General features: G+C 51.3%; 7 protein-coding genes across 7 annotated transcripts; 4 read left to right on the top strand and 3 right to left on the bottom strand.

Annotated features, from left to right (window-relative positions):
* Nucleotides 1-1,772: 1,772 nt before the first annotated feature.
* On the top strand, nt 1,773-4,137 carry POX_h09540 (uncharacterized protein; the record flags this gene model as incomplete). The annotated part of the gene is made up of 3 exons (XM_050118293.1): nt 1,773-2,073; nt 2,177-3,748; nt 3,839-4,137. 3 exons carry the CDS (start codon nt 1,773-1,775, stop codon nt 4,135-4,137), a joined length of 2,172 nt encoding a protein of 723 aa, XP_049965080.1.
* Nucleotides 4,138-5,398: 1,261 nt separating this feature from the next.
* POX_h09539 (uncharacterized protein) lies at nt 5,399-7,546 on the bottom strand (the record flags this gene model as incomplete). The annotated part of the gene is made up of 2 exons (XM_050118292.1): nt 5,399-7,142; nt 7,233-7,546. The coding sequence occupies 2 exons, from the start codon at nt 7,544-7,546 to the stop codon at nt 5,399-5,401; spliced, it is 2,058 nt and encodes a 685-aa protein (XP_049965079.1).
* A 1,739-nt stretch (nt 7,547-9,285) lies between these two features.
* POX_h09538 (putative RNA-binding protein) lies at nt 9,286-12,618 on the bottom strand (the record flags this gene model as incomplete). The annotated part of the gene is made up of 6 exons (XM_050118291.1): nt 9,286-9,425; nt 9,511-10,546; nt 10,681-10,844; nt 10,933-10,973; nt 12,223-12,513; nt 12,575-12,618. The coding sequence occupies 6 exons, from the start codon at nt 12,616-12,618 to the stop codon at nt 9,286-9,288; spliced, it is 1,716 nt and encodes a 571-aa protein (XP_049965078.1).
* A 750-nt stretch (nt 12,619-13,368) lies between these two features.
* Nucleotides 13,369-15,626, top strand: POX_h09537 (GTPase-activating protein gyp1; the record flags this gene model as incomplete). Its single annotated transcript, XM_050118290.1, has 8 exons — nt 13,369-13,392; nt 13,460-13,475; nt 13,543-13,552; nt 13,624-13,740; nt 13,833-14,293; nt 14,361-15,241; nt 15,302-15,394; nt 15,462-15,626. 8 exons carry the CDS (start codon nt 13,369-13,371, stop codon nt 15,624-15,626), a joined length of 1,767 nt encoding a protein of 588 aa, XP_049965077.1.
* Nucleotides 15,627-15,753: 127 nt separating this feature from the next.
* Nucleotides 15,754-17,166, bottom strand: POX_h09536 (Dimethyladenosine transferase; the record flags this gene model as incomplete). Its single annotated transcript, XM_050118289.1, has 5 exons — nt 15,754-16,432; nt 16,524-16,588; nt 16,653-16,874; nt 16,934-16,967; nt 17,030-17,166. The coding sequence occupies 5 exons, from the start codon at nt 17,164-17,166 to the stop codon at nt 15,754-15,756; spliced, it is 1,137 nt and encodes a 378-aa protein (XP_049965076.1).
* Nucleotides 17,167-17,453: 287 nt separating this feature from the next.
* On the top strand, nt 17,454-20,462 carry POX_h09535 (Pre-mRNA-splicing factor prp1; the record flags this gene model as incomplete). Its single annotated transcript, XM_050118288.1, has 3 exons — nt 17,454-17,833; nt 17,941-20,227; nt 20,319-20,462. The coding sequence occupies 3 exons, from the start codon at nt 17,454-17,456 to the stop codon at nt 20,460-20,462; spliced, it is 2,811 nt and encodes a 936-aa protein (XP_049965075.1).
* A 762-nt stretch (nt 20,463-21,224) lies between these two features.
* On the top strand, nt 21,225-21,918 carry POX_h09534 (uncharacterized protein; the record flags this gene model as incomplete). The annotated part of the gene is made up of 3 exons (XM_050118287.1): nt 21,225-21,420; nt 21,572-21,687; nt 21,745-21,918. The coding sequence occupies 3 exons, from the start codon at nt 21,225-21,227 to the stop codon at nt 21,916-21,918; spliced, it is 486 nt and encodes a 161-aa protein (XP_049965074.1).
* Nucleotides 21,919-22,505: the final 587 nt, after the last annotated feature.

Genomic DNA, 22,505 nt, shown 5'->3' with positions numbered 1-22,505 from the left:
CTACATACATCCGTACTGGGAGTCTTATCATGTGCATTGTTGCCGAATAAAGTGCTACTTACAGGGTTGGTACTTACACTTTTTAGTCAGCCGTGGACGGAACCTGACGGGGGAGCTCAAAAGACACTACCGTACGACTGTACGAGCGGCCCGTGAATGACCATGCAGGAACCGTTGATAAGCTGTGCCTTGCAGACTGGGGCGATCTCGCCCGCACGCAGATTGATCCTAGAAGAAAGTCCAGAGGCCAACAAGAAGAGTATTGTGCTTTCATCATTTGGATGGATGTAGTGTGGTACATGTGTACTTCCTCATTGAATCAACGTAAGTATACTACCGCTGCGTGTACCTGAGTAGGAAGATGGGTCCTTGATTTCGGATGATTGTCGTGGGTACGGTACAGTACCTGGGGGGTCTCGTTGGATCGGCTCAGATTCGGTTAGCGGCCCCAATTGGGGAGGACCAACACGGCACAGAAAGGGAGAAACCGTGGAAGCTCGAGACCGGCCCGCTTGGATCGACTCCACTGGGCCAGGGGGAAGAGTGTCCAGGGGAATAGGTCGGAATGGACTCCAGTTGTCTTCCTTTCATAATCCATATTCCTTCCTCTGTACTCTCTGTGCTGCTTCAGTGTTGGAAATCTACGTCAGACTCATCTTCCAGAGGAACTGGTCGAAACATGGCCGGTCCAGTGTAATTACGGACCGAGTGGTACTTGACCGTTCCTCCCCCCCCAAGTATATAAGTCCAGATCAAAGTCACCACACGTACCACAAGATATAGCAGCTGGGTACTAGTACGTCACCCTATCAGAGGACATCACTGCGTCAGTGTCAGTACAGCGTGCAATCCGGATGATCCTCAGGGTCCGGGCGACGGACTCCTCGAGAAAAAGCGAGAGAGGGGGAGAAAAGAATTCGCGATTCTAAACTTGGGAATTCTCTGCTCGAGTAGGACGACCGTAGTGGTAAGTGGGCCCGTTGGCTTGGGGTGGCATTCCAAGCCATTTTCGAGTCTCCATTCCCTTTCGTTGCGCTCTGTGGCTCGTCGTGGCGCCCACTTTGTCGGGACTCTGTATGTTTTCTTTTTTGGACCCGTCTCGAACTGCTGAAACGCGTCGCACCCAATCAGCCCGCCTTCAGGGGCACCCTGACCCCCCCTCCGCCATCTGCCATTTGTCCTCCACTCACCCTGGCCTCTCTTTCCCACACTCTCTCTTCGACGACTTTCTCTCCTTGCACATCAACCACAATCACCAGCCTGCCTTTCGGTAGGATCTCGACACTCGCTCGGTTTATCGTTCGGAGTAGACACACAGCACACTCCGTCTCTCCGTCTCTGCCCTTCGTTCGGCGTCACAATTCACGCATTCATTGCCTTCTAATCATTCGACTTGAACATTGTATACACACGTTCGCTCCCTTACGCCCGACCGCAGCCCCCATCCCTGTCACTCGCTTCGGCTCCTCGATTGAATTCCACCACGTCGGCAAAGATCTACCAGAACTCTTCCAGTCACCACTGCAATCGTTACTTTGAAGCGTCGTCCTCTCGCAGGTTGATCCTGCTGAGTCTGCCTCGCCTCGCTCACATCGGTCTCTTCATCTACACCTCATCGTGCAGAATCTCCGTCCATGTGCTGCGCTGTAAATTCGACCGACATTGCCTGATCCCATCAGTCATTATCTACTTGGTTTTATATCTTTCTATTCGTCTTTTTCGCCATCTCAATTCTCCCAACATTTCTCGGCTCTGCGCCATTTCGGTCCAAGATGCACACCATCATCTTGGCCCTCCTGGGTCTGGGTGCTCTGGTGCCCCAGGCTCTCGCCGACGACACGCTCAGCACCAAGGGGTTCAGTCTGTGCATGCAGAATTCGGATATCTCGGTGCAGAAATTGGATGTGTCCTACTCCAAATCGACTCAACAAGTCGTCTTCGACGTGGCTGGCTCCAGTGCGAAGGAACAATATGTCACCGCCTCCCTGGTGGTGACTGCTTACGGCAATGAGATTTATACAAAGACCTTTGATCCCTGCGGAACGGAGATCCATGTGGATCAGTTATGTCCAGGTAAGGATGTCCCCGGGGGTACGACAGATCTCGCCCAAGACGGCCGAGATATGAGCACCTGGTTTCTCGTTTTCAATGGCTAATCACGCGTGCCTCGCTGTAGTCCCCGCCAAAGGATTCGCCGCCAGCGGCGACATTACGGTACCTGACGAATACGCCAGCCAGATCCCCTCTATTGCGTTTAATATCCCCGACCTGGATGGCCAGGCCAAACTCACCCTGACCTCGAACGACACCGATGTGGCCTGCGTGCAGTCCACCCTTTCCAACGGCAAGAGCACCACCGTTCCCGGGGTCTCCTGGGCCTCGGCCGGTATTGCCGCGGGGGCGCTGGCTCTCGGTGGTATCTCTGCGCTCGGCACGGCGGGCGCCAGCGGGGTGCCCGCGTCCAGCCCCTCCGTGGGGGATATCATGGGATGGTTTGGCTCGGTAGCCATGAACGGCATGCTGAGCGTCCACTACCCGCCCGTCTACAAGAGTTTCACCAAGAACTTTGCCTGGAGTACCGGCCTGATCCCCTGGGCCAGCATGCAGAACTCGATCGACGACTTTCGCAGATCGACGGGCGGTAACTTGACCCACAACAGCTACATCTACCTCACCGGCCTCAGCACGGCCACTTCCGCAGACGCTGCCAACTCCACTTCCTCTGCCTCCAAGCGGAGTGTAGACCTGGTTTATCGTGCGGCCGGTCTGGTGATTCGCTCCTTGGAGGTGTCAGAGACGAACGTTTCCGACAGCACCGCCACCGCAAATGCCACCAGCAGCGCGTCCAGCGGGAGCGGCAGTTTGACCGAGTGCGGTGATGTCGTGTCCAACTTCAAGTGCTACGCTCAGGAGGTCATGATCCCCTCCGCCAACGTCTTCATGACTATTCTCCTGGTCTTTGCCATCGTCGTGGCGGTCATCGTCGTCGGCATTCTCCTGCTCAAGGTGATTCTGGAGCTCTGGGCATTGTACGGCAATTTCCCCAAGAGCTTGACCAACTTCCGGAACGACTACTGGGGCATCATGGCTCGGACCATCACCAACATGATCCTGGTCCTCTACAGTATCTGGGTGCTGTACTGTGTCTACCAATTGCGCAATGGTGACTCGTGGGCCGCCAAAGTACTCGCGGCGGTGACCTTGGGTCTCTTCACCGCCGTTCTGGCCTTCTTCGCCTGGAGAATCGTCCACCTCGCTCACAAGTACAAGAAGACCGAGGGTGATATCGCACGCCTGTACGAGGACCGCGAGACCTGGCGCAAGTACAGCCTGTTCTACGACTGCTACAAGAAGGATGTGTGGTGGCTGTTCATTCCCGTGATCGTCTACGCTCTGGCCAAGGGTTGCATCATCGCGGGCGCCGAGGGGCACGGTATGGTTCAGACCATTGGCCAGCTTGTGGTCGAGTGCTGCATGTTGGCCTTGCTGCTGTGGAATCGTCCCTATGCGACCAAGTCGTCCATGGGTATCAACATGACCATCCAGATTGTGCGTGTCTTGTCCGTCATTTGCGTGCTGGTCTTTGTGGAGGAACTCGGTCTATCCCAGACCACCAAAACTGTGACCGGTGTCGTGCTGATTGTTGTGCAATCCACCCTAACGGGTGTTCTGGCCATCCTCATTGCCATCAATGCCATTATCGTGTGTGTGCGGGAGAACCCTCATGCCAAGAAGCTTCGCGAAGCCGGTACGTGGATGCCCCCTTATCACTCTCCCAATTGGGGGGAGGGATTTTTTTTCTATTTCGTGGTGCAATGCTAACAACTCTCCTTTCCAGAAAAAGCAAACAAGGACCTTGACGATCTCACTCCGCTTGATGCGCGTGAATCTCTTCTGATCGATCACCCGCCCAAGCGCGACTTCACGGAGATGAGCAAGTTCAACTTCACCACCCCTTATGAGCCCTACCGGGATCAACCCATGCACCGATCCGAGAGCCACGAGCACTTGGTCTACGCCGACCACGGAGTTGCCCGTGGCACTGCCTATGACCGAAGTCACAGCCCCGCCGCTGACTCCCGGTCGTCCATGGAAGGTCGAAAGCCGACTGCCCCCGGTTACGGCATGGCCTATTGATGTCACGACATTGTCGCCCCATTTCTGATTCTATAACACTTTCCTTCCTGGGTCTTTTGTTGACTCATCTTTCTTCTCCCTTCTTATATTCCTCCCCACCTCCTTCTTCTCCCTTATGCATACCTCAACCCTAAAAGACCGCGTGAATTATTCACTCTGCTGGCTGGTTCGATTTAGCGTTTATTGCATGGCGGAGAAAGTGTCCAGGGCACTTTCGGGTGCAAATGGCAAGATTGTCGCAAAAAACCCACCATTTGGATCCTTTTTGATCGATGATCTCTCCAGACCTCGCCGGATGAAATGACATTTCTCCGCCCTGTATTTGTCTTTTTGTGTCTTTGACTTTTTTGCTTCTTTTTGTGAAGTCGCCATTCTTCTTCCATCTCTTGATTTTGTCCCCACCAGATTCCCACCGCTCGACTCTCCTTTTTTGTTTGTGTGTCTCGTGTCTGACACCCGTGATCAATGCTATGCCTCTTGACTCTTAACCCTGGTTTTGAGACTATATATTTCTCTGGATCTGAGATCTGGGATCTTCTATGATCTGATTTGTGGTCTTTTTTTCCTTGTCTTCTGAATTTCTACGTGTGTTTGTGGTTTTCAATGAATACTAGCTTCCATCTATGTAATGTACATATCCCGTCGTTTGTGAGCAAAGGTGTTTCACCCTTTAGTATCTGCTCCAGTTTCATCGATGTGTAAGTCTGCGTGCATTGGGTATCGTAGGGAAAAAGTGTGCTATCTCCTTCAAGTATCAATCCCTGAATCAGTCCGGGCATTTAAGGTTTCTGCTTCATCCGCCAGTCGACATCTGCAGAGCAATTGTCTTCAAGGTTCGATATAAACGGGTGGGCATTGCCCCCAAGAAATTCCATTTCTCATCGATAAGACCTGTACGAAGTTCCGTTTCCTTTTGCAATGGCTGCCAGCCACTGTCCTCTCTTCTTGACGGCGCACCACACACTTGTTCGAAGCTAGCACACAACCGTGTTAATTGTCCTCCTCATCGGCATCTTCTCCCTCGGGTAGAAGGAGGATGATTTACACTCCTTCCAGCCAGGTCAAAAGAGCACACCTTTACTGAAATTTGTCGAATTTGGGAAGTTCATATGACAGTCAGAAATGGGAGGCAAGGAAACCAGCCACGCACACGCAAATTGGTGGATGGGATTAATTGAAAGCTTCCGCAGCGAACGTCAATTACGCGTTGCTTTTCTTCCGCTTCTGTTTCGATCCTAGTCCTCTAAGAAAGATTACTTCCTTATACGGGCTGGGGCATATCTGTCTGAGCGCCCCTAAGGATCTCTGTCATCCGGCTGTATAATCCAGGATCTTCCTTCGACCACCTCCTTCCATGGGGAAAGACCACCTTCCGAAGCGCATTAGCGCAGGAAATGAGTGGCTGGTAGTACACCGTGAAACAATCGGTTGCGAATCTCACAAAATCCGCCTCGTCGGATATCTCGCCCTTCTTCATACCAGCCAACTCCTCGGTATCCGCGTAATTCCACTTGTCAAATCGACCAACGACTCTTCCAACACCAGACCCCTCGTAGTGAATACAAATCCAGAAAAACACCCAGAAAAACGATTCAAGATCATGCATAAAAGAATGTTTCTCGCCCAGAAGTGAGCCAATAGCCATAAAGGCCCTCGTCCCAGTCTTTCCACTTGCCCCCGTAACGCTGACTCGCTGCTCCTTGATGGCCAGGTCAAGATCGATGGGAAATGATGGCCATGAAGGATTCTCTTGATTCTCGTTGATCATGAGGTTGTTGATGGATACATCTCGATGGAGAATTCCTGCTCTTTGCAAAGACTGGTGTCCTACAATGCAGCCCTCTAATGCAGCGAGCAGGGCAGTGTGTGAGCTTGCCTTGTAAATTGGTTTGCCGAAGTCGCGCACGATGACCCGCAGATGAACTCGATTTGGCAGTGAATTACAACGTAGCTTGGTTGAAGATGCAGAGTACGATCGCTTCGTAGGTGGCAGAGAAGCACCAGTTTGACTGGAAGAGCGTTTTGTGCCGGTTCTGCCGCCGTTACGACCCTTTCGCGGAGCATTGAATGCGCTTGTGTCTATCAAAAGCGCCGACCGTTCTGGCCGATAGTTTCTGGCGGTCCTGATGTCTAACCCACCTCGAATATTGTCCCGGACATCATCAGGCTGACCGCGGACGCGAACGGTCGAATGGTGGTAGTACCGCGCGACATTGATGACACCTCTTTCGGTGGCTTCTTGAAGAAGCTCGCCTTCTTCGTCGCGTTCTGTATACTGCCAGGAGTCTTTGACAACGAGTGGAATTTGAGGGTCCGTCTCACGATATGCTTTCCAGCATGTTGTTGCTCGACCCGCGATGCAAGGCGCGCGTTCCAACACGCTGTCAAGGACGAGTCGTTCTGTCTGACCGTTCCGTTCAATTTCGATCATTCGCCTGCCATTTTGTATAGTTATAGTGGGGTCAAATCCGCAGACTGTCTCGCTCATCCACATGAACCCTAAGATAGTGGACACAAAGTGAAGCCCATCCTCGTTAATATCGAATTGTTCGGATGCGACCCCTCCAAGACGATCAAACGCCCATATTCTCATGACTGACTCACACAATGTAAAGCCAAGGACATAGCGACGAGTATCTTGGGCCGCGAGGACTTCCCTGGCGTACCTCCCCAGGTCAAGCCATGCTTTGGCGGCGGTGTCAGCTGCCGGATTGCTTTTTAGCTGCCCGGGAATGATAATTTGTGACCACTGACATCGAGTGTCCTTTGCCGCAGTTGCGACACTTACAAATTCGATGTCTAGCTTGCGCTCTCCCGTAGAGCCTTGGATAGGTTTTTGGGGCTGTGCAAGCGGTCTCCGCAGGGGTGCGGTTCCAGGACTTTTGTCTGCTGAGAAAGTTGCCAGCTTCTCAATCAGATCTACAAGCCAACTCAAGACATCTTCCTGGCTTGCATCTTTTGGCCATCCGTTCCAACCATTGGCAAAGAGGGCATTGTCGCCTTCCCTGCATCGTTCAAATAGAGCCTGGGATGCTACTTGAAGACTATGGACTCGTCCGAAAAATGTCGATTGGAATTGTGGGAGCCCTACATACAGAGGGCCAAGTACTGATTTAAGGATTTTATCGACGTCTTGGCGGTACTCTGAGGAGTTTGCAAAACTGCTCGTGTTGTGGAGCCATAGGGTTTGTTGAATGGAGGTGGTGGAGGAGGAGGAGGAGGAGGAGGAGGAGGAGGTAATCGCTCGAGGGAGAGGCGTAGATTCTGTTGCTAAAAGGTCTACAAGCTCCCATATCTGCTCGTCTGTTGAAGTATCCGTAAAGGCAGCTTTGAGCAGTGGTTTAATTCGGTCGAGATCGATATTATCTGATGCGACGGCGTAAATGAGTTGAAGCAGGGCACTGCGCATGATTTCTCGTGAATTAGACGGTAGGAGACGAGCGACAGGAAGAATCTGAAGAGCTGTCAGAAGCATCGAAGCAAGATCTTGCACATCTGCAATAAAAGTGAGCGAAAATAACTGCTTTAGAAGAAGTCCTTTGCCTTACCCTCGCGTTATAGCTGGTCGACAGCCCTATCCGATGAGCTTAAACCCGCACCCTCACAGATTGAGGTGAAAGTGGCACGAAAGCCATCTAGACCATTCCCAATAGGGTTTTCAAAGGCCAATGTTGATCTCGTATGATCTGCCATGAGACATTCCTCGTCCATTGACCAAAATCCTATTGACTTTGGAAAATGTAGTGCAACAGGGTCGAGAGAAAGATGAACGCGACGAGACGTCAAGCCAGTGATGAGTATAACGTAGAGTTACGTAATCCTAGTGTGGCCCGTCACCTTCACCTTACTGTAGTCTTGCGTATTATAGACTCGAAGTGATACAACCCCTTTATCCTCAACATCTCAAACTACAAAGCCTGGAATTGGTCAACTGACTCACCAGTCAGCGGCGATCCACCGTCTCTGCGAAGTAGCGGGCTCGGTCAACCCGCCAGTTGGCTGTTTGGCCTTGGTTCATGCGTCACACTACCTGATGTAGGTAGATAAGGAAACGAGTAAACAGAGTGTAAATGAATAAGGTAGGTACAAGAATGTGCTTATGTATGTCTTTACTATGTCATCAACTTTGAGGAACTAAATCTGCCTGATCGCGTAATGGGATACTGGAGATGCATGGGAATATCGAGGTTGTAGGGCCAGGGAAGCGGCAATAGGGCTTGAGCGATTGAGGAGTCAATCGATTGAATCAAATGAAAGAAACCTACCTACTCGGCACGGTATCATTTCAGAATCATCTAAAGAATAAGGCATGCTCCGCTTTACATCCACCTACCTACCGGTAGCAGCATCGACTACTCATCCGTAGAAAGTTGAAGCTTGGACTCGGTAGGTTGGAGTACATGAGCTACATGCAATGATGTGAGGTAGAGGCGAAATGCATATCTGGAAATAGATCAAGAATCCTACTAGTCTGAGCTACGGGCGTATCGTGTCCTGAAGCGCGGATTATTAAAGTGTCTAGGTACTCCACGCCGGGGTCAACAGACCAAGAAGCTTTCCAATTTCCGTATACGGATGGTTTGCACCAAGTCGTACAGTTAATGTCCGATTCTCCGCCCCAAAATCCCCTACGTGCGTAAATGATGGATGTTTTGAGTATCCAGGCTAGTGATGACCAATGACAAAGCGAAATCACTGTTGTGGAAGGATCCTGGACGAGAGAGTGACATAATCCTTCAAAAACAAAGATATGGACCCCGTTTGATAGTTCAAATCTGCTATCGATAATAAGAAGACATACTGTAGCATAGAAAGGGGGTAAAGAAAGATGAAGGAGAACAATGAAACATGGTACAGGTGGGATAAGAATCAGGAAGAAGAACATGAGAATATCACCTTTTGGCAGTCAGGATCAGGATGGTCAAAACGGATGGACAAATCAATCAATCCAGCCCCGCCGCCAAACTAAAAAAAACAGAGGCAGTAAGAGAAGAAAACGGACAAAAAACTCAAGGATGTTTGAAATGAGAATACATGAAGAGAGGGGAAATAAAGAGATATCCTCCCAGTCCTATTTTTTTTTGTCTCATGATCGGGTAACTTCACTTCTTTGTCCATTCAGATCGTGTCGAGGGACCAATTGTCAATTTATCGAGAATAAGGATGGAATCCACGGTGTCCGCCACGACCACCGCCACGGTAGTTTGCACCTGGCTTACCGGCATTGCGAGGGCCGGTAGGAGCGTTGGCCGGGGCAGCACTTTGAGGTTGAGGAGTTGCACTTGCGCCTGAGTATAGAAAGAAAAGAGAAAAAAAAGAAAATGTTAGTTTGCGAACAAATTGACTGATAAAGAGCCATGGTGGCAGACTTACCACGACCCATACTACCCCCACGAGCCATACCTTGAGGTCCGGTAGGAATGTTCGGCTGAGGCACCTCATCATACATGCCCTCCCACGAAGTTGGGCCACCTTGCTGATACGGAGCATAACCACGGCTGGGATCCATGGCCCGACGAGCCTGCTGTTGCTCATACTTTTGCTGCTCAAAGGCAATTTGCTCCTGAGCATTGTAACCAGGTCCACCAGGCTGCTGTTGCTGTTGCTGCTGCTGCTGCTGCTGGCGGTTGTAGCCAGAGCCGTCATGTGCACCGGCACCGGAGGGCATTTGGCCCTGAGGCTGGCCCTGCATCTGTTGCATCATGGCTGCATTCATCATGTTGGGCATGCTTTGCTGCGGTCCGGGAGATGCTGGGTTGGGACTCATTCCACCGGGTTGCTGTTGCTGTTGTGGCCCCGGCTGCTGCTGGCCCTGCTGCTGTTGGGGACCACCGCCCATTTGTGCGGCCATCTGCTTCATCTGCATCTGTTGCATTTGCTGCATCATCGCGGGGTTCATGGCTCCCATGTTCATCTGGCCCCCACCCATCGCCATCTGCTGCTGCATCATCGCAAAGTATTGCTGCATGCGCTGCCAATACTGGGCCATCATCTGTGGGGTCATTCCACCAGCCATGCCCTGCTGAGGTCCGCCTTGCTGCTGGCCGCTCGAGGTGTCGCCGCCCTGGTTCATGTCACGGAAGTTATCACGACCGCCTCGGCCGCCGCGGTTCTCGTCTCGGAGGTTGCCCCGTGGCTGAGCCTTCTTAACTTCAATCTGCTTGCCCAGGATTTCAAGGGGGCGGGATAGGGCATTTTCAACTGCGGCTTCGCTGTCGAAAGTGACAAAACCAAATCCACGTGGCCGGCCGGTATCCTTGTCGATCATGAGGGTAGCATCAATGACACGGCCAAATTGGGTGAAGAATTGCTTAAAGTCCTGCTCGGTAGCTTCCTGACTAACGCCGCCAACGAAGATCTTGCTAGTTTTCTCCTGCTCATCACGAGGAATAGCGCGCTTGGGGTCGATCTAGAGGGTTGAGAAAAGGGACAAGGGTCAGCCAAGCAATTTATATAGCTGCACCGAAATGACCGCTAGTCCCGATAACAATTCGATATGGCAGTCTCCCTTTCTTCATTTGGACGCATTGGTTGGCGACTTACAATCTTGCCATCAAGATAGTGCTCCTTGACCATGACAGTGTTGACAGTCTTGGGATCACGGAAAGTAAGGAAACCGAAACCACGCGAGCGACCAGTAGCACTGTCACGCATGACGGTGCATTCTTGGACCTCACCGAACTGGGAGAAGTAATCCCGAAGAGATTCTATGTTAAATTTCATGTAAAGTCAGAAATCTTGCCGCGCTATCTCAAACCAATCCACTCTGGATATCCTGGATTTTGTGATACGTACGATCTGTAGTCTCCCAATTCAAGCCACCAATGAACATTTTCCTAGCCAGAATCGTATCAGTATCAGATGCTGACCGCAACATGAAATTTTGAAGCGAGAACATTGGTGCAAGACAATTAAAAGGCCACAAAAAGGCACAAGACATTGATCACAAATAAGAGCTCCATCTTCTTGTCCATGTTGATCCCATGGCTTCACCACGAAGCAGAGGCGTTATACTGAAATCCTCAGATACAGGCGACGCTCGTTCAAGTCACGATATCAACAGCTTGACCAAGTGAGATTTCACACAGTAGGTCACCCGAGGGAAATGTCGAGGACGTGCAGCTACCCGATCAATCGGTTCAGTTACGCGGCCAGATCAGATCGTCCGAGTCAAACATTCGCAAAGTCGAAAATCAGGTTCGCCCACTGGACTACATGGGTTTTAGACATCCAGGGTCGATCACCACGTTCCGTGTCTTCTTTTTTGGGGTATAGGCGTTCGTTGATCAAATCGGATGTACCAGTGGGACCCGAAAGAATGGAAGCAGATGGGAGAACCGCAGTATCGAAGAAAACGGGATTGAGGCGAAGAAGTGAATTTGTCACTGTAACTCTGTCTGTCTGCTCTGCCTGATTTTTTTTGCTCTGACTCGAAGTGGGAACGACAAGTCCTTGTCTAAAAAATGTCCTGAGATCCGAAGCGCAGACACGAAAGCTCTTTCTGCTAGAGCAGGCTCTGTACCCCTGCGATCTGCTCTATCAACTTTATCGACAAAGCTCTATAGTATCAACTGTACTATATGACCGCTTGCTGCAGAGACCGATCTGGATTTTCAACTTTCTTTTTTCCGAGGGCGCGCAGTGTAAGGGGCTTGACGCTGAATCAGACGCTAGCTGACGGCGAAGCATTTTCTGAATCAAATGCTGCTCGAGCTGTTGGGAGCGATTTGCAAGGTCGACGGCGGACAAGATTGAGTCCTTTCTCATGTTCATGACGTGGGTCGAGGCCTTTGAGCGCGTGGCTCATTCTTTGACTGCCCACACAGCCTCTTTGTTCCCTCTCGTCCTTGATGACCATGACCAGCAAAATCCTGCCGTGGCAGTCTCCCCGTGCCGAGTGCAAGTGACACCGTCGTGGCGACTTGAAGCTACTCCTCGCCTCTATTCGCGCCCTGCCCCACCGTGACTTGAAGCCTCACGACGTACGTGCAACCCGCAAGGTTGTTTTGACCATCCCACAGTGGATGAAGGTCCATCGAGAAAGAAGGGAAAAAAAGACAAAACACAAATTCTCATCGCACTTACCCATCTTCTTTGATACCTGTCCCGGATCTGGGTTCTTCGTGATCAGCATGATGCGACGCAGCATGCTGGTGACCCTGAGATTGAGCATGATCCACTCCATTGTGACCCCCGGAGTAGTAATCTTGCTGGGGCGCAGACTGGTTCTGGTACGCGTCCGTAGACGAAGTGTTGTGGCTTGGAGCGGCAGTCTCTTCACTCGGCTGCACAGGGGCCGGAGCTGCAACGGGCTCTGTGGGCTTGGGAGCCTCTACCGCCGAAGTCGCCCGGTTTGTAGACTCATCAGCATCGTAACTAGGGTGATACATATTAGTGAGCCATAAATCAGTGACTGGGATCATGCGCAAAAACGTACAGATCCGCGAAGAGATCATCGTCAATTTCTCCGGAGTCTGCCATGGTTCTAGAGGGTTAGTAGATGTGTTGAAACTGCAATCAATGAAAATTAGATCAAGCCCAGATAGCTACGTCTTGGCTGAAAATCGACGACTTCTTTGCAGTCTGGTGGTAAGGTGTTTTGTTGTGGAGGAGAGTGAAGGAGTGAAGACCTGGAAGGTAGTGAAAGCGGAGAGTTCTGGCTTACATACGCCCGGCGCGGTTTGGGACGTTTGGGACTGTAGGCGCGTTGGTAACAGTGGGCTCAACAGGCAACAGAGATCAAAAGGACCTTGAATTCCACAGCGAAAGATTATTCTCTACGTTTAAAAACTATACCCTACACCCTTTCTAAAGGAATACCTCTTGTCTTTCTTCATCAATACCCAAATGATACATACTATTGTGGACGTGTACAGCCTCTTGTCATGATGAAAGACCGTGCCCTCTCGGAAGGTGGTGAAGAAGGCGGTCAAGCGCATGAGTACCGAGCTGGGGAGTAAGTGGCTTGCGATTCTGCGACAAATTAGTCCAGTCCGCGACGTCAACCACCACCACCACCACCGAAGGCCACTGGAGCTTACTTGTCCTTTTTCGTTTTGCTGCTTGTGCTTCTTGAACTTGGACAGCTCTTGGGCACTGCAATGGAATTTTGATCGAAAGCTTGAATTAATGGCTTAGCTGGCAGACGAACTACGATATCCACTCCTCGGCCGCCCCGCATTCAGACGCCGCTGAGACCAGACCGAGTTGACAAGCCAAGAAGCAGCAAATATGGCAAATAAAAAGGGCCAACAAGTACGTGGTCTTTTATATGTCATTTTCATTCGAACACCGCAGAATTGAATGCTAAACATGAGATCAGGAGATGGTGCAGGTCGGTGCGTTCACACTCCCTGTCTCCACATTGTTTCCCCCGCGAAACTAATCTAAAGCCGGCATCACTAGGTAATTCCGAGTATGTTTTTGGCCATGTTCAGCATGTCTTCTCTACACTTACCGCCGGAGAGTAGCTGATATTTCTCGCAGGCGTACCGAATCTCCCTTTTGGGCTGGTCGTAGTGTATCGTTGAACCAGGGCTCGTCGAGAGTGTATGGCCCAACCCCTGTTGTCGGCGCATCGTATTCCCATGCCGACATTGTTCAGTGAGTAGCCTCACCTGTGGACACGGCATGTGCAACTTGGCTCGACCTGGTCATTTGGCACAACACTTCCTGACTAGCAATGATCGATACAGAAGCGCTTTGTCGCACCAACGAACCAAGACACCCCCCCAAGCCGGGTCGCATATGGCGAATCGATCGGCAAGCATGGTCGCATCACCGCCTCGACACGCATATCCTGGACTCCAAGGGAAAGGATCAAACGAGTGGGGCCGCAATCCAGCCGACCAAGAGGAGGATGATGATGACGATGACGACGATGAAATTGTTTATGATGACGATGAGGACGAGTTTGGCCTGCCTAGTCTCGCCAGCATGAGGAGGAAGAAAGCTCTATCTTCGAAAAACAAAAATTTGGATTCTGGATACTCGGCAAGAGGGAGCCCTTCAGCCTTGGGATTCGGACTGGCCGCCATGAACAGACAGCGTGCTAATAGCTCCGATATTGCCGAAGAACGTGGGACCCCAATGTACCCAACCGCACGGAAAACTGAAGGCAAGATCCTCCGTCCACAGTACAAGGATATTCTTCGTGGTACGTTTCAAGAAGAACAGGCTTTCGGAGGGTATTGGAGCTTTGGTAGTTGACGTGATCCCCCCAGACCCGGCAAATGCGCTTAATTTAATCAACCATTCACCTCCACCCACCAATGCCTCACCGAAAGAGAGGGAAATCCATTCCAGTCGAATTACACGCATCAACAAGTTCAAGCGCATTCTCCAAGCGAGCACTGTATCACTCACCGAGCTCCGCGACCTGGCATGGTCTGGTGTTCCCGAAGAGGTCCGTCCGATGACCTGGCAGCTACTGCTTGGATACCTTCCCACGAATAGCGAGCGCCGCATCTCGACGCTTGAGCGAAAGCGCAAAGAGTATCTTGATGGAGTGCGCCAGGCATTTGAGCGAGGCAGCGGAACTGTTGCAAATCCGCCGGCTTCGACCACGGGACGTGGACGGGGATTGGATGAAGCAATCTGGCACCAGATCAGTATCGACGTTCCACGCACTAGCCCACATATACCACTGTACGGATACGAGGCCACACAGCGATCCCTCGAACGAATACTCTACGTGTGGGCGATTCGCCACCCCGCGAGTGGCTACGTTCAAGGCATCAATGACTTGGTGACTCCGTTCTGGCAGGTGTTCCTGGGGGTGTACATCACCGATCTCAATGTCGAATCAGGCATGGACCCAGGGCAATTACCCCGGAGTGTGTTAGATGCTGTCGAGGCCGATACCTTTTGGTGCCTCACGAAATTACTAGATGGCATCCAAGACAACTACATCTACGCTCAACCTGGCATTCATCGCCAGGTCAGAGCTTTGCGTGATCTCACAAAGCGCATTGACTCTGCTCTGGCCAACCACCTCGAGCAGGAAGGTGTGGAATTTATGCAATTCAGTTTCCGTTGGATGAATTGCTTGCTCATGCGGGAAATGAGCATCCGAAACACAATACGAATGTGGGACACTTATATGGTATGGAACACGCGCTTTCATCAATTTCATTTTCTGCAATCTCACTAACGATATCCGCAGGCCGAGGAGCAGGGCTTCTCCCGATTTCACCTCTATGTCTGCGCAGCTTTTCTGGTCAAATGGACAGACCAGCTCGTCAAGATGGATTTCCAGGTGCGAAAGCTTTCATTCACCTCATCGTTCATTTTTGCATCCCCTGAAGCTGACCAACCGCCCACAGGAGGTGATGATGTTTCTCCAAGCGCTGCCCACAAAGGATTGGACCGAGAAAGATATCGAGCTTCTACTGAGCGAAGCATTCATCTGGCAGAGCTTGTTCCAGGACTCACGCGCTCATCTTCGGCCCACAGGAAACGAGCCTCCTGAAAATGGTATCTTTTATTGACAATAATCATTAATTCATCATTCTGTGCCGGACGTTCTTCATGCCTTGATTGTCCGTGGGTATCTGGGAGGAGCGAAGCGAGAGAGTGAGAGGAAGAGAGACGATTCTTTTTCTTTAGATCTCCCAATCAGTTGAAGTGGATACCCTTCTGGTTGAACGCCCACAGCAACTTCAAGAACTCATTCTCATCGCACATCCTTGCGCGCTTCTCGGCCAGGCCGGTCTCGTCTTCCAGAACCTGCCGCACCTTCTCACGAACCAGCTCCGAGACCTTTCCGCGCTTCTTACGCTGAGGCTTGCTGAGCGCCTGTTGAATGCGTGCGTTGGCTTCCTCCTTGAAGAAATCGGGAACGTCATCATCGTCCATTTCCATGACCTCATCAGGGACATCCTCGTCGCCTTCTGGGTCCTGCTCCCCGCCCATGTCCATAACATCACCCTCTGCATCTTCCACGGGGCCATCCTCCACGGGAATGTCGTTTTGAGCACACCAGGTGCGGTAGTTTTGCTCGAGCATGTTCATAATGCTGGGTGTACCAATAAAGCTGGCCCGAAGTGTCTTGTTCTTTCGCACAAATGCGATGCGCAGCAGGCCGTCCCATTCCTCGTAATTGATTTGTGGCCGGGGAACCTTGGGCACCATGCGAATCACGCTGGACTCAACCAAGGGTGGAGGCTTGAAATTGTTTTTTCCGACCTTCATGATGTGATCAATCTTGGCCCACATCTGCGCATTGACAGACAGTCGACTGTAGAGCTTGTCGCCGGGTTTGGCGAATAGACGCAGAGCAAATTCACGCTGAAACCTGTCCAGGAAATAGGCACGTCTTAGCATTTGACCAATACTCGAATAATATCATATGCGCAAGAATAAGCATGAGTGTGTTGTATACGTACATGAGGACACACGTCCGGGGAGCAGGTGTGGTGGCGAGTAATTTGAAAGTAAGAGGTGAAGAGATCTTGAGGGTTGGTTAGCACGATGACAGGAGTGTGTCAGGCAGCCGCCAGGCGAACAGCACTGACCTGGTAAGGCGTGTTACTGATGCAGACATCAAAGTATGGCAGCTCTGTCTTCATCACATCGCCGAGGATGACTTCCAAGCGCTTCTGCAGGGGAGTTCCTTGGAAACGCTTTGTAACTTCTGCGGCCATTCGAGGATCCAGTTCCACCGCGATGACCTTCTTGGCCTTTTCTAAAATTTTGGCAGTCAAATTACCGGTACCAGGGCCAATTTCGAGGACAATCTTTGCGGAGACCAGTCAGTGCGATTTTCTTGAGATTTCCTCCACCGATGGACACTTACGTCGCTTTGCTTGAGGTCGGCTTTAATCACAATTCTAGAGCTCACATATTAGAATCCAGATTACCCGCAGCCACTTTTATGAGAAATGACACTCACTGCTCAGCAATACCGGGGTTCTTCAACACGTGCTGGCCGATATCTGTATTCATCTTGAAGATGCTGTGCGCAGCCTTTGTCTTGGCGGCGGCATCCGCGTGCGCATTATTGCGCTTTCCCTTCTGAACTTTGGGCATTTTGAGCAGCTCCCTTCCACATATACTGAATAAAGAGGGCCGGAGTTAATCGAGCGAAGTAGACACACGCAAAGAGGCCCCGGGTGAGAGGAGAAGCCTGCAAGTTGTATTCCCCGCGGACTGGCCGATGAACTGTGGGCAACTTTTTTTTCGGATTGCGATAAGGTTGTTATCGGTCCTCGGGCCTACTTTTCTACGGGGCCCGCCTCCATGTCGCTTTCCGCCCATCTAGAGCTCTACGTACTGTATCGCATTCAAGCTCGCAAGCTTGATATCCGTGCCTCAAAATGGCGTCTGGACGCAAAGATTTTCTCAGCCAGCAGGCACCTGAGAATTATGTGGCCGGTCTGGGTCGTGGTGCGACGGGTTTCACTACACGATCCGATCTAGGACCCGCGCGCGAAGGTCCCACGCCGGAACAGATTCAAGCGGCGCTCACAAAACGAGCTGCGCTTCTCGGCGCTGCAGCTCCTACAGCATACGGCGAAAAGTCCCGCGAAAAAGGTGGCAAAGAGGAAAAGGAAGAGGAGGATGATGAGCGGTTTCAAGACCCCGATAATGAGGTCGGTCTGTTTGCGTACGGCCAATTCGACCAGGAAGACGATGAGGCCGATCGCATCTACCAGGAGGTTGATGAAAAGATGGATCGTCGTCGCAAAGCTCGCAGGTGAGTTGTACCCCCTCGGATCTGATGTACCATCAGACAATTTGTTCATCGGGCCAATCCCCCGTTGTATGGATAGATTACCGACTTCAATCGTTCGCCACGTATAGGGAAGCTCGCGAGAAACAAGAACGTGAAGAATACGAGCGGAAGAATCCGAAGATCCAGCAACAATTTGCCGATCTGAAGAGATCACTTGCAGCCGTCTCAGAAGAGGACTGGGCCAACCTCCCAGAAGTTGGTGATCTCACAGGCAAGAACCGACGTGCCAAGCAAAACCTCCGTCAGCGATTCTACGCCGTTCCCGATAGTGTCATTGCAAGCGCCCGAGATTCCGCTCAATTCGACACAACGATCGCCGAAGATGGAGCTCCTGATGGAGGGGAAAGTGCCGACGGAACGATGACGAACTTTGCAGACATTGGTGCCGCTCGTGATAAGGTCCTCAAGGTGCGATTGGATCAGGCTGCGCAGGGCTCTTCAGCCACCGTGGCTTCATCAGGCAGTGCGACTAGCATCGATCCCAAGGGCTACCTCACTAGTTTGACGCAGACGGAGATGAAAGCTGGCGAGGTCGAAGTCGGGGACATCAAGCGAGTGCGGCCTCTGCTCGAATCAGTTACTAAAACCAACCCCAAGCATGCGCCTGGATGGATCGCTCTTTCACGTTTGGAGGAGCTTGCTGGCCGGATTGTTGCGGCCCGGAACGCTGCAGCCAAGGGCTGTGAGCTTTGCCCGAAGAGCGAGGACTTGTGGCTGGAGAACATTCGACTCAACGAAGGGCACAATGCGAAGGTCATTGCAGCGAACGCGATCAAGAACAATGACCACTCCACCCGGCTGTGGATCGAGGCTATGAAGTTGGAGACCGATACTCGCGCGAAGAAGAATGTGTTGCGACAGGCTATCTTGCATATCCCACAATCAGTGCAGATCTGGAAAGAAGCTGTCAATCTGGAAGACGATCCCGCCGATGCTCGTCTACTGCTGGCTAAAGCAGTCGAAATGATTCCCCTCTCTGTGGAGCTGTGGCTCGCTCTGGCACGCCTGGAGACGCCGGAGAATGCCCAGAAGGTTCTTAACGCAGCGCGGAAAGCAGTGCCCACCAGTCATGAAATTTGGATTGCCGCTGCTCGCTTGCAGGAGCAGATGGGCACTTTTGAGAAGGTCAATGTTATGAAACGTGCGGTGCAGTCTCTTGCCAAGGAAAATGCTATGCTGAAGCGAGAGGAGTGGATCGCGGAAGCGGAGCGTTGCGAGGAAGAGGGTGCCATTCTCACATGTGGTGCCATCATTCGTGAGACGCTGGGGTGGGGTTTGGACGAGGACGACGATCGAAAAGATATTTGGATGGATGACGCCAAATCCAGTATTGCTCGAGGCAAGTACGAAACAGCTCGGGCCATTTACGCATATGCACTACGGGTCTTTGTGAATCGTAGATCGATCTGGCTCGCAGCCGCGGACCTTGAGCGCAATCATGGTGATAAGGAGGCACTGTGGCAGGTCCTCGAGAAAGCCGTGGAAGCTTGCCCGCAGAGTGAAGAGCTTTGGCTGCACCTTGCAAAGGAGAAGTGGCAGTCAGGCGAGATTGACGATGCCCGACGAGTCCTGGGTCGTGCTTTCAACCAGAATCCCAACAACGAAGACATCTGGCTTGCTGCCGTTAAGTTGGAAGCCGATGCGAAGCAGACCGATCAAGCACGCGAGCTTCTCTCGACCGCTCGCCGAGAGGCTGGTACCGATCGTGTCTGGATCAAAAGTGTCGCTTTTGAGCGGCAGTTGGGCAATGTGGATGAGGCCTTGGACCTGGTCAACCAGGGATTACAACAGTACCCCAAGGCGGACAAGCTCTGGATGATGAAGGGCCAAATCTACGAATCTCAAAACAAGTTCCCACAAGCCCGTGAGGCCTACGGCACTGGTACACGAGCTTGTCCTAAATCAGTGCCCCTGTGGCTTCTCGCATCGCGCCTGGAAGAAAAAGCTGGTGCGGTGGTGCGAGCCCGATCTGTTCTCGACCGAGCTCGTCTTGCTGTTCCTAAAAGCCCCGAGCTCTGGACCGAAAGTGTCCGTGTCGAGCGACGCGCCAACAATATTGCTCAGGCAAAGGTCCTCATGGCACGAGCATTGCAAGACGTTCCTGCTTCAGGTCTTCTCTGGAGCGAGAGTATCTGGCATCTTGAGCCACGGGCCTCTCGCAAGGCACGCAGCTTGGAGGCCATCAAGAAAGTTGAGAATGACCCAATTCTCTTTATCACTGTCGCACGTATCTTCTGGGGCGAGCGCCGGCTAGAGAAAGCCATGACATGGTTTGAGAAAGCCATTGTCGCAGACAGCGACTACGGCGATGGATGGGCATGGTACTACAAGTTCTTGCTGCAGCATGGCACAGAGGTGAGTCGTTATTTCTCTTTACCCATTCAGCACACCTTTTCATCTCCCAAGGAGTCATATGGCTAACACTCTCTTTTCCCCCTTACCACAGGAGAAACGAGCAGATGTGATTTCCAAATGCGTCATCACTGAGCCTAAGCATGGCGAGATATGGCAGTCTATCGCAAAAGACCCGCGGAATGCATCCAAGTCAACCGAGGAAATCTTGAAGCTTGTTGCTGAAGCGGTCAACTAAACATGTGGGATGGTGTTTTCTTTCTCAATCTTTTCTTTTTCGTCATGTACTACCATGAGGTGTTTTGTTCATGTGCACATAAGAGGCGTTTGATTCGGTCAGGGAGGGTGTTTTGAATCTAGATCTTTCTCGTCCACTTAGAGTCAATGCTCACCCAATGTCTCCTCAGGAGGAGACGACAATCGAGTTTCTCTCCGTAAAGCAGATGGTGGGACTACTTTGACTATGTAACAAGTCAGACCTAGAACTTCAGGATACAAGATTCTGGCATACATCCAGCTCTCATTATAATCCCCTTCGTGTTTTCGAAGTTGTACACCCACTTTGTTACCCAAGAGAATAAGGTGTGTGTTAGTGGGTAACTAACTAGCTTAAGTGGTCCCGCAGGTGGATACAATTCACATTCTTTAGTCTTTATCCTCTTACCCACGAGCAGATCCTCAAAAGGATTCCGTCCACACAGCGGCACAGGAGAGGCATACCATGCTCTAGTTATTTTCTCGAGTAGCTTGACATGGAGACTGACTCTTGGATTCCGCAAGTGGCCAGTGATCAATGCCAGCCGAGTCCAAAACACAAGAGGGACCAACCAGGAGAATCATTCGCCCGATCCGACGTGTCAACACGTGCGCCGCTGTCCCCTGAGCTCCCGATGCTCATCATTTGTTGATATTGCGTATCAAGCCCTCAATATTGCTAATAACAAAATAGTCGAGACAGTCGGCTTTGCATTCCAAAGTTGAATGCACCAGTCCCGGAAGGATGGACTCTGATCCTCCTAGCGAGTTCAAACCTCTCCCCATGATCCGAGATGAAATTACCTACGAGGAAGCAAAAGCCAAAGAGGCAAACATTCTTCATCAACTGAGCTATTACGATCGAGAACTTAAATTCCTTGTTCATATTTACCGAAATCGAGACCTGATTAGAGGTATCATTGCCCATCATCTCTACAGACGTATGTCACGTTGTAGATGTGGAGGATTGGATTCATGGGAGCTTCAATGTATGCGTTCGAGTCGACGTTGGTATGCAAGAAAAAAGTCCCGATAAACAGTTGATCATTCGATTTCCTCTACCGTATCGAATTGGCGAGAACACCCATCCAGGGAACGCGGACGAGAAAGTCCGCTGTGAAGCTGGCACATACGCATGGATTGAAGAGAATTGCGCAGATATCACTATACCCAAGCTGTACGGGCTCAGACTGTCCACAGGCCAAACTGTATGTTCACACTTGATGCATCATGAATTTCAAATGGGCTTTACTTATGAAGGTTAGTTTACCTTTCTCGACAACTTGCCTATCTTCCGCCGTACATATGAGCGGGTGCGTCGTTGGCTTCTGCCCTCCCTCGGCCGTGCAGTGCCATCTCGGTACGTTCCGCATCCCCAGCAAGACCAGGATGCGACGTTTAGCATGCCATATCTTATCGAATACATCGACCCATTGTGAGGCAAAACGCTTTCTGAGACATGGAAGGACGCCATGACCGCCGCAATTTCTTCCACGGCCTTTCACGCAGCATTTTGAGCTTGACTCGTATTCCATTGCCTCGAATCGGTTCCTTCAAGATAGACGAGAACGGATACCTGAGCTTGAGTAAACGTCCTCTTACTCTGGAAATTCAACAACTGGAAAATGAGCATATACCCGTCGATATACCACGAGATGTCACCTATACAAACGTTGCCTCGTATATAACCGACAGAATTGCATATCACGAAAGCCGGCTCCACCATCAGCCAACCGCAGTCACCAGTGCCGAAGGCGGCCTCTATCAGACATCTGCGTTAATGGTCATGAGAAGCATCTGGTCTTGTTTCTTTCGTCGAGAGCTCTTCCGTGGGCCTTCTTCCTAAATCTGACGGACATGAATCAGAACAATGTGTTCGTGGATGACGAATGGAACATCAAATGCCTGATTGATCTGGAGTGGGCGTGCTCACATCCAGTGGAAATGATCCCTCCCCCATGTTGGCTGACAAACCAGGCCATTGATGGAATTAACTCCGAAGAATACGGAAGTTTTCACGCAGAGT

Source organism: Penicillium oxalicum, chromosome VIII (genome assembly GCF_001723175.1).
Source record: "Penicillium oxalicum strain HP7-1 chromosome VIII, whole genome shotgun sequence".
Classification (NCBI taxonomy): domain Eukaryota; kingdom Fungi; phylum Ascomycota; class Eurotiomycetes; order Eurotiales; family Aspergillaceae; genus Penicillium; species Penicillium oxalicum.
The sequence above is the reverse complement of the archived record's forward strand: the minus strand, read 5'-3'. Positions and strand labels throughout refer to the sequence as shown.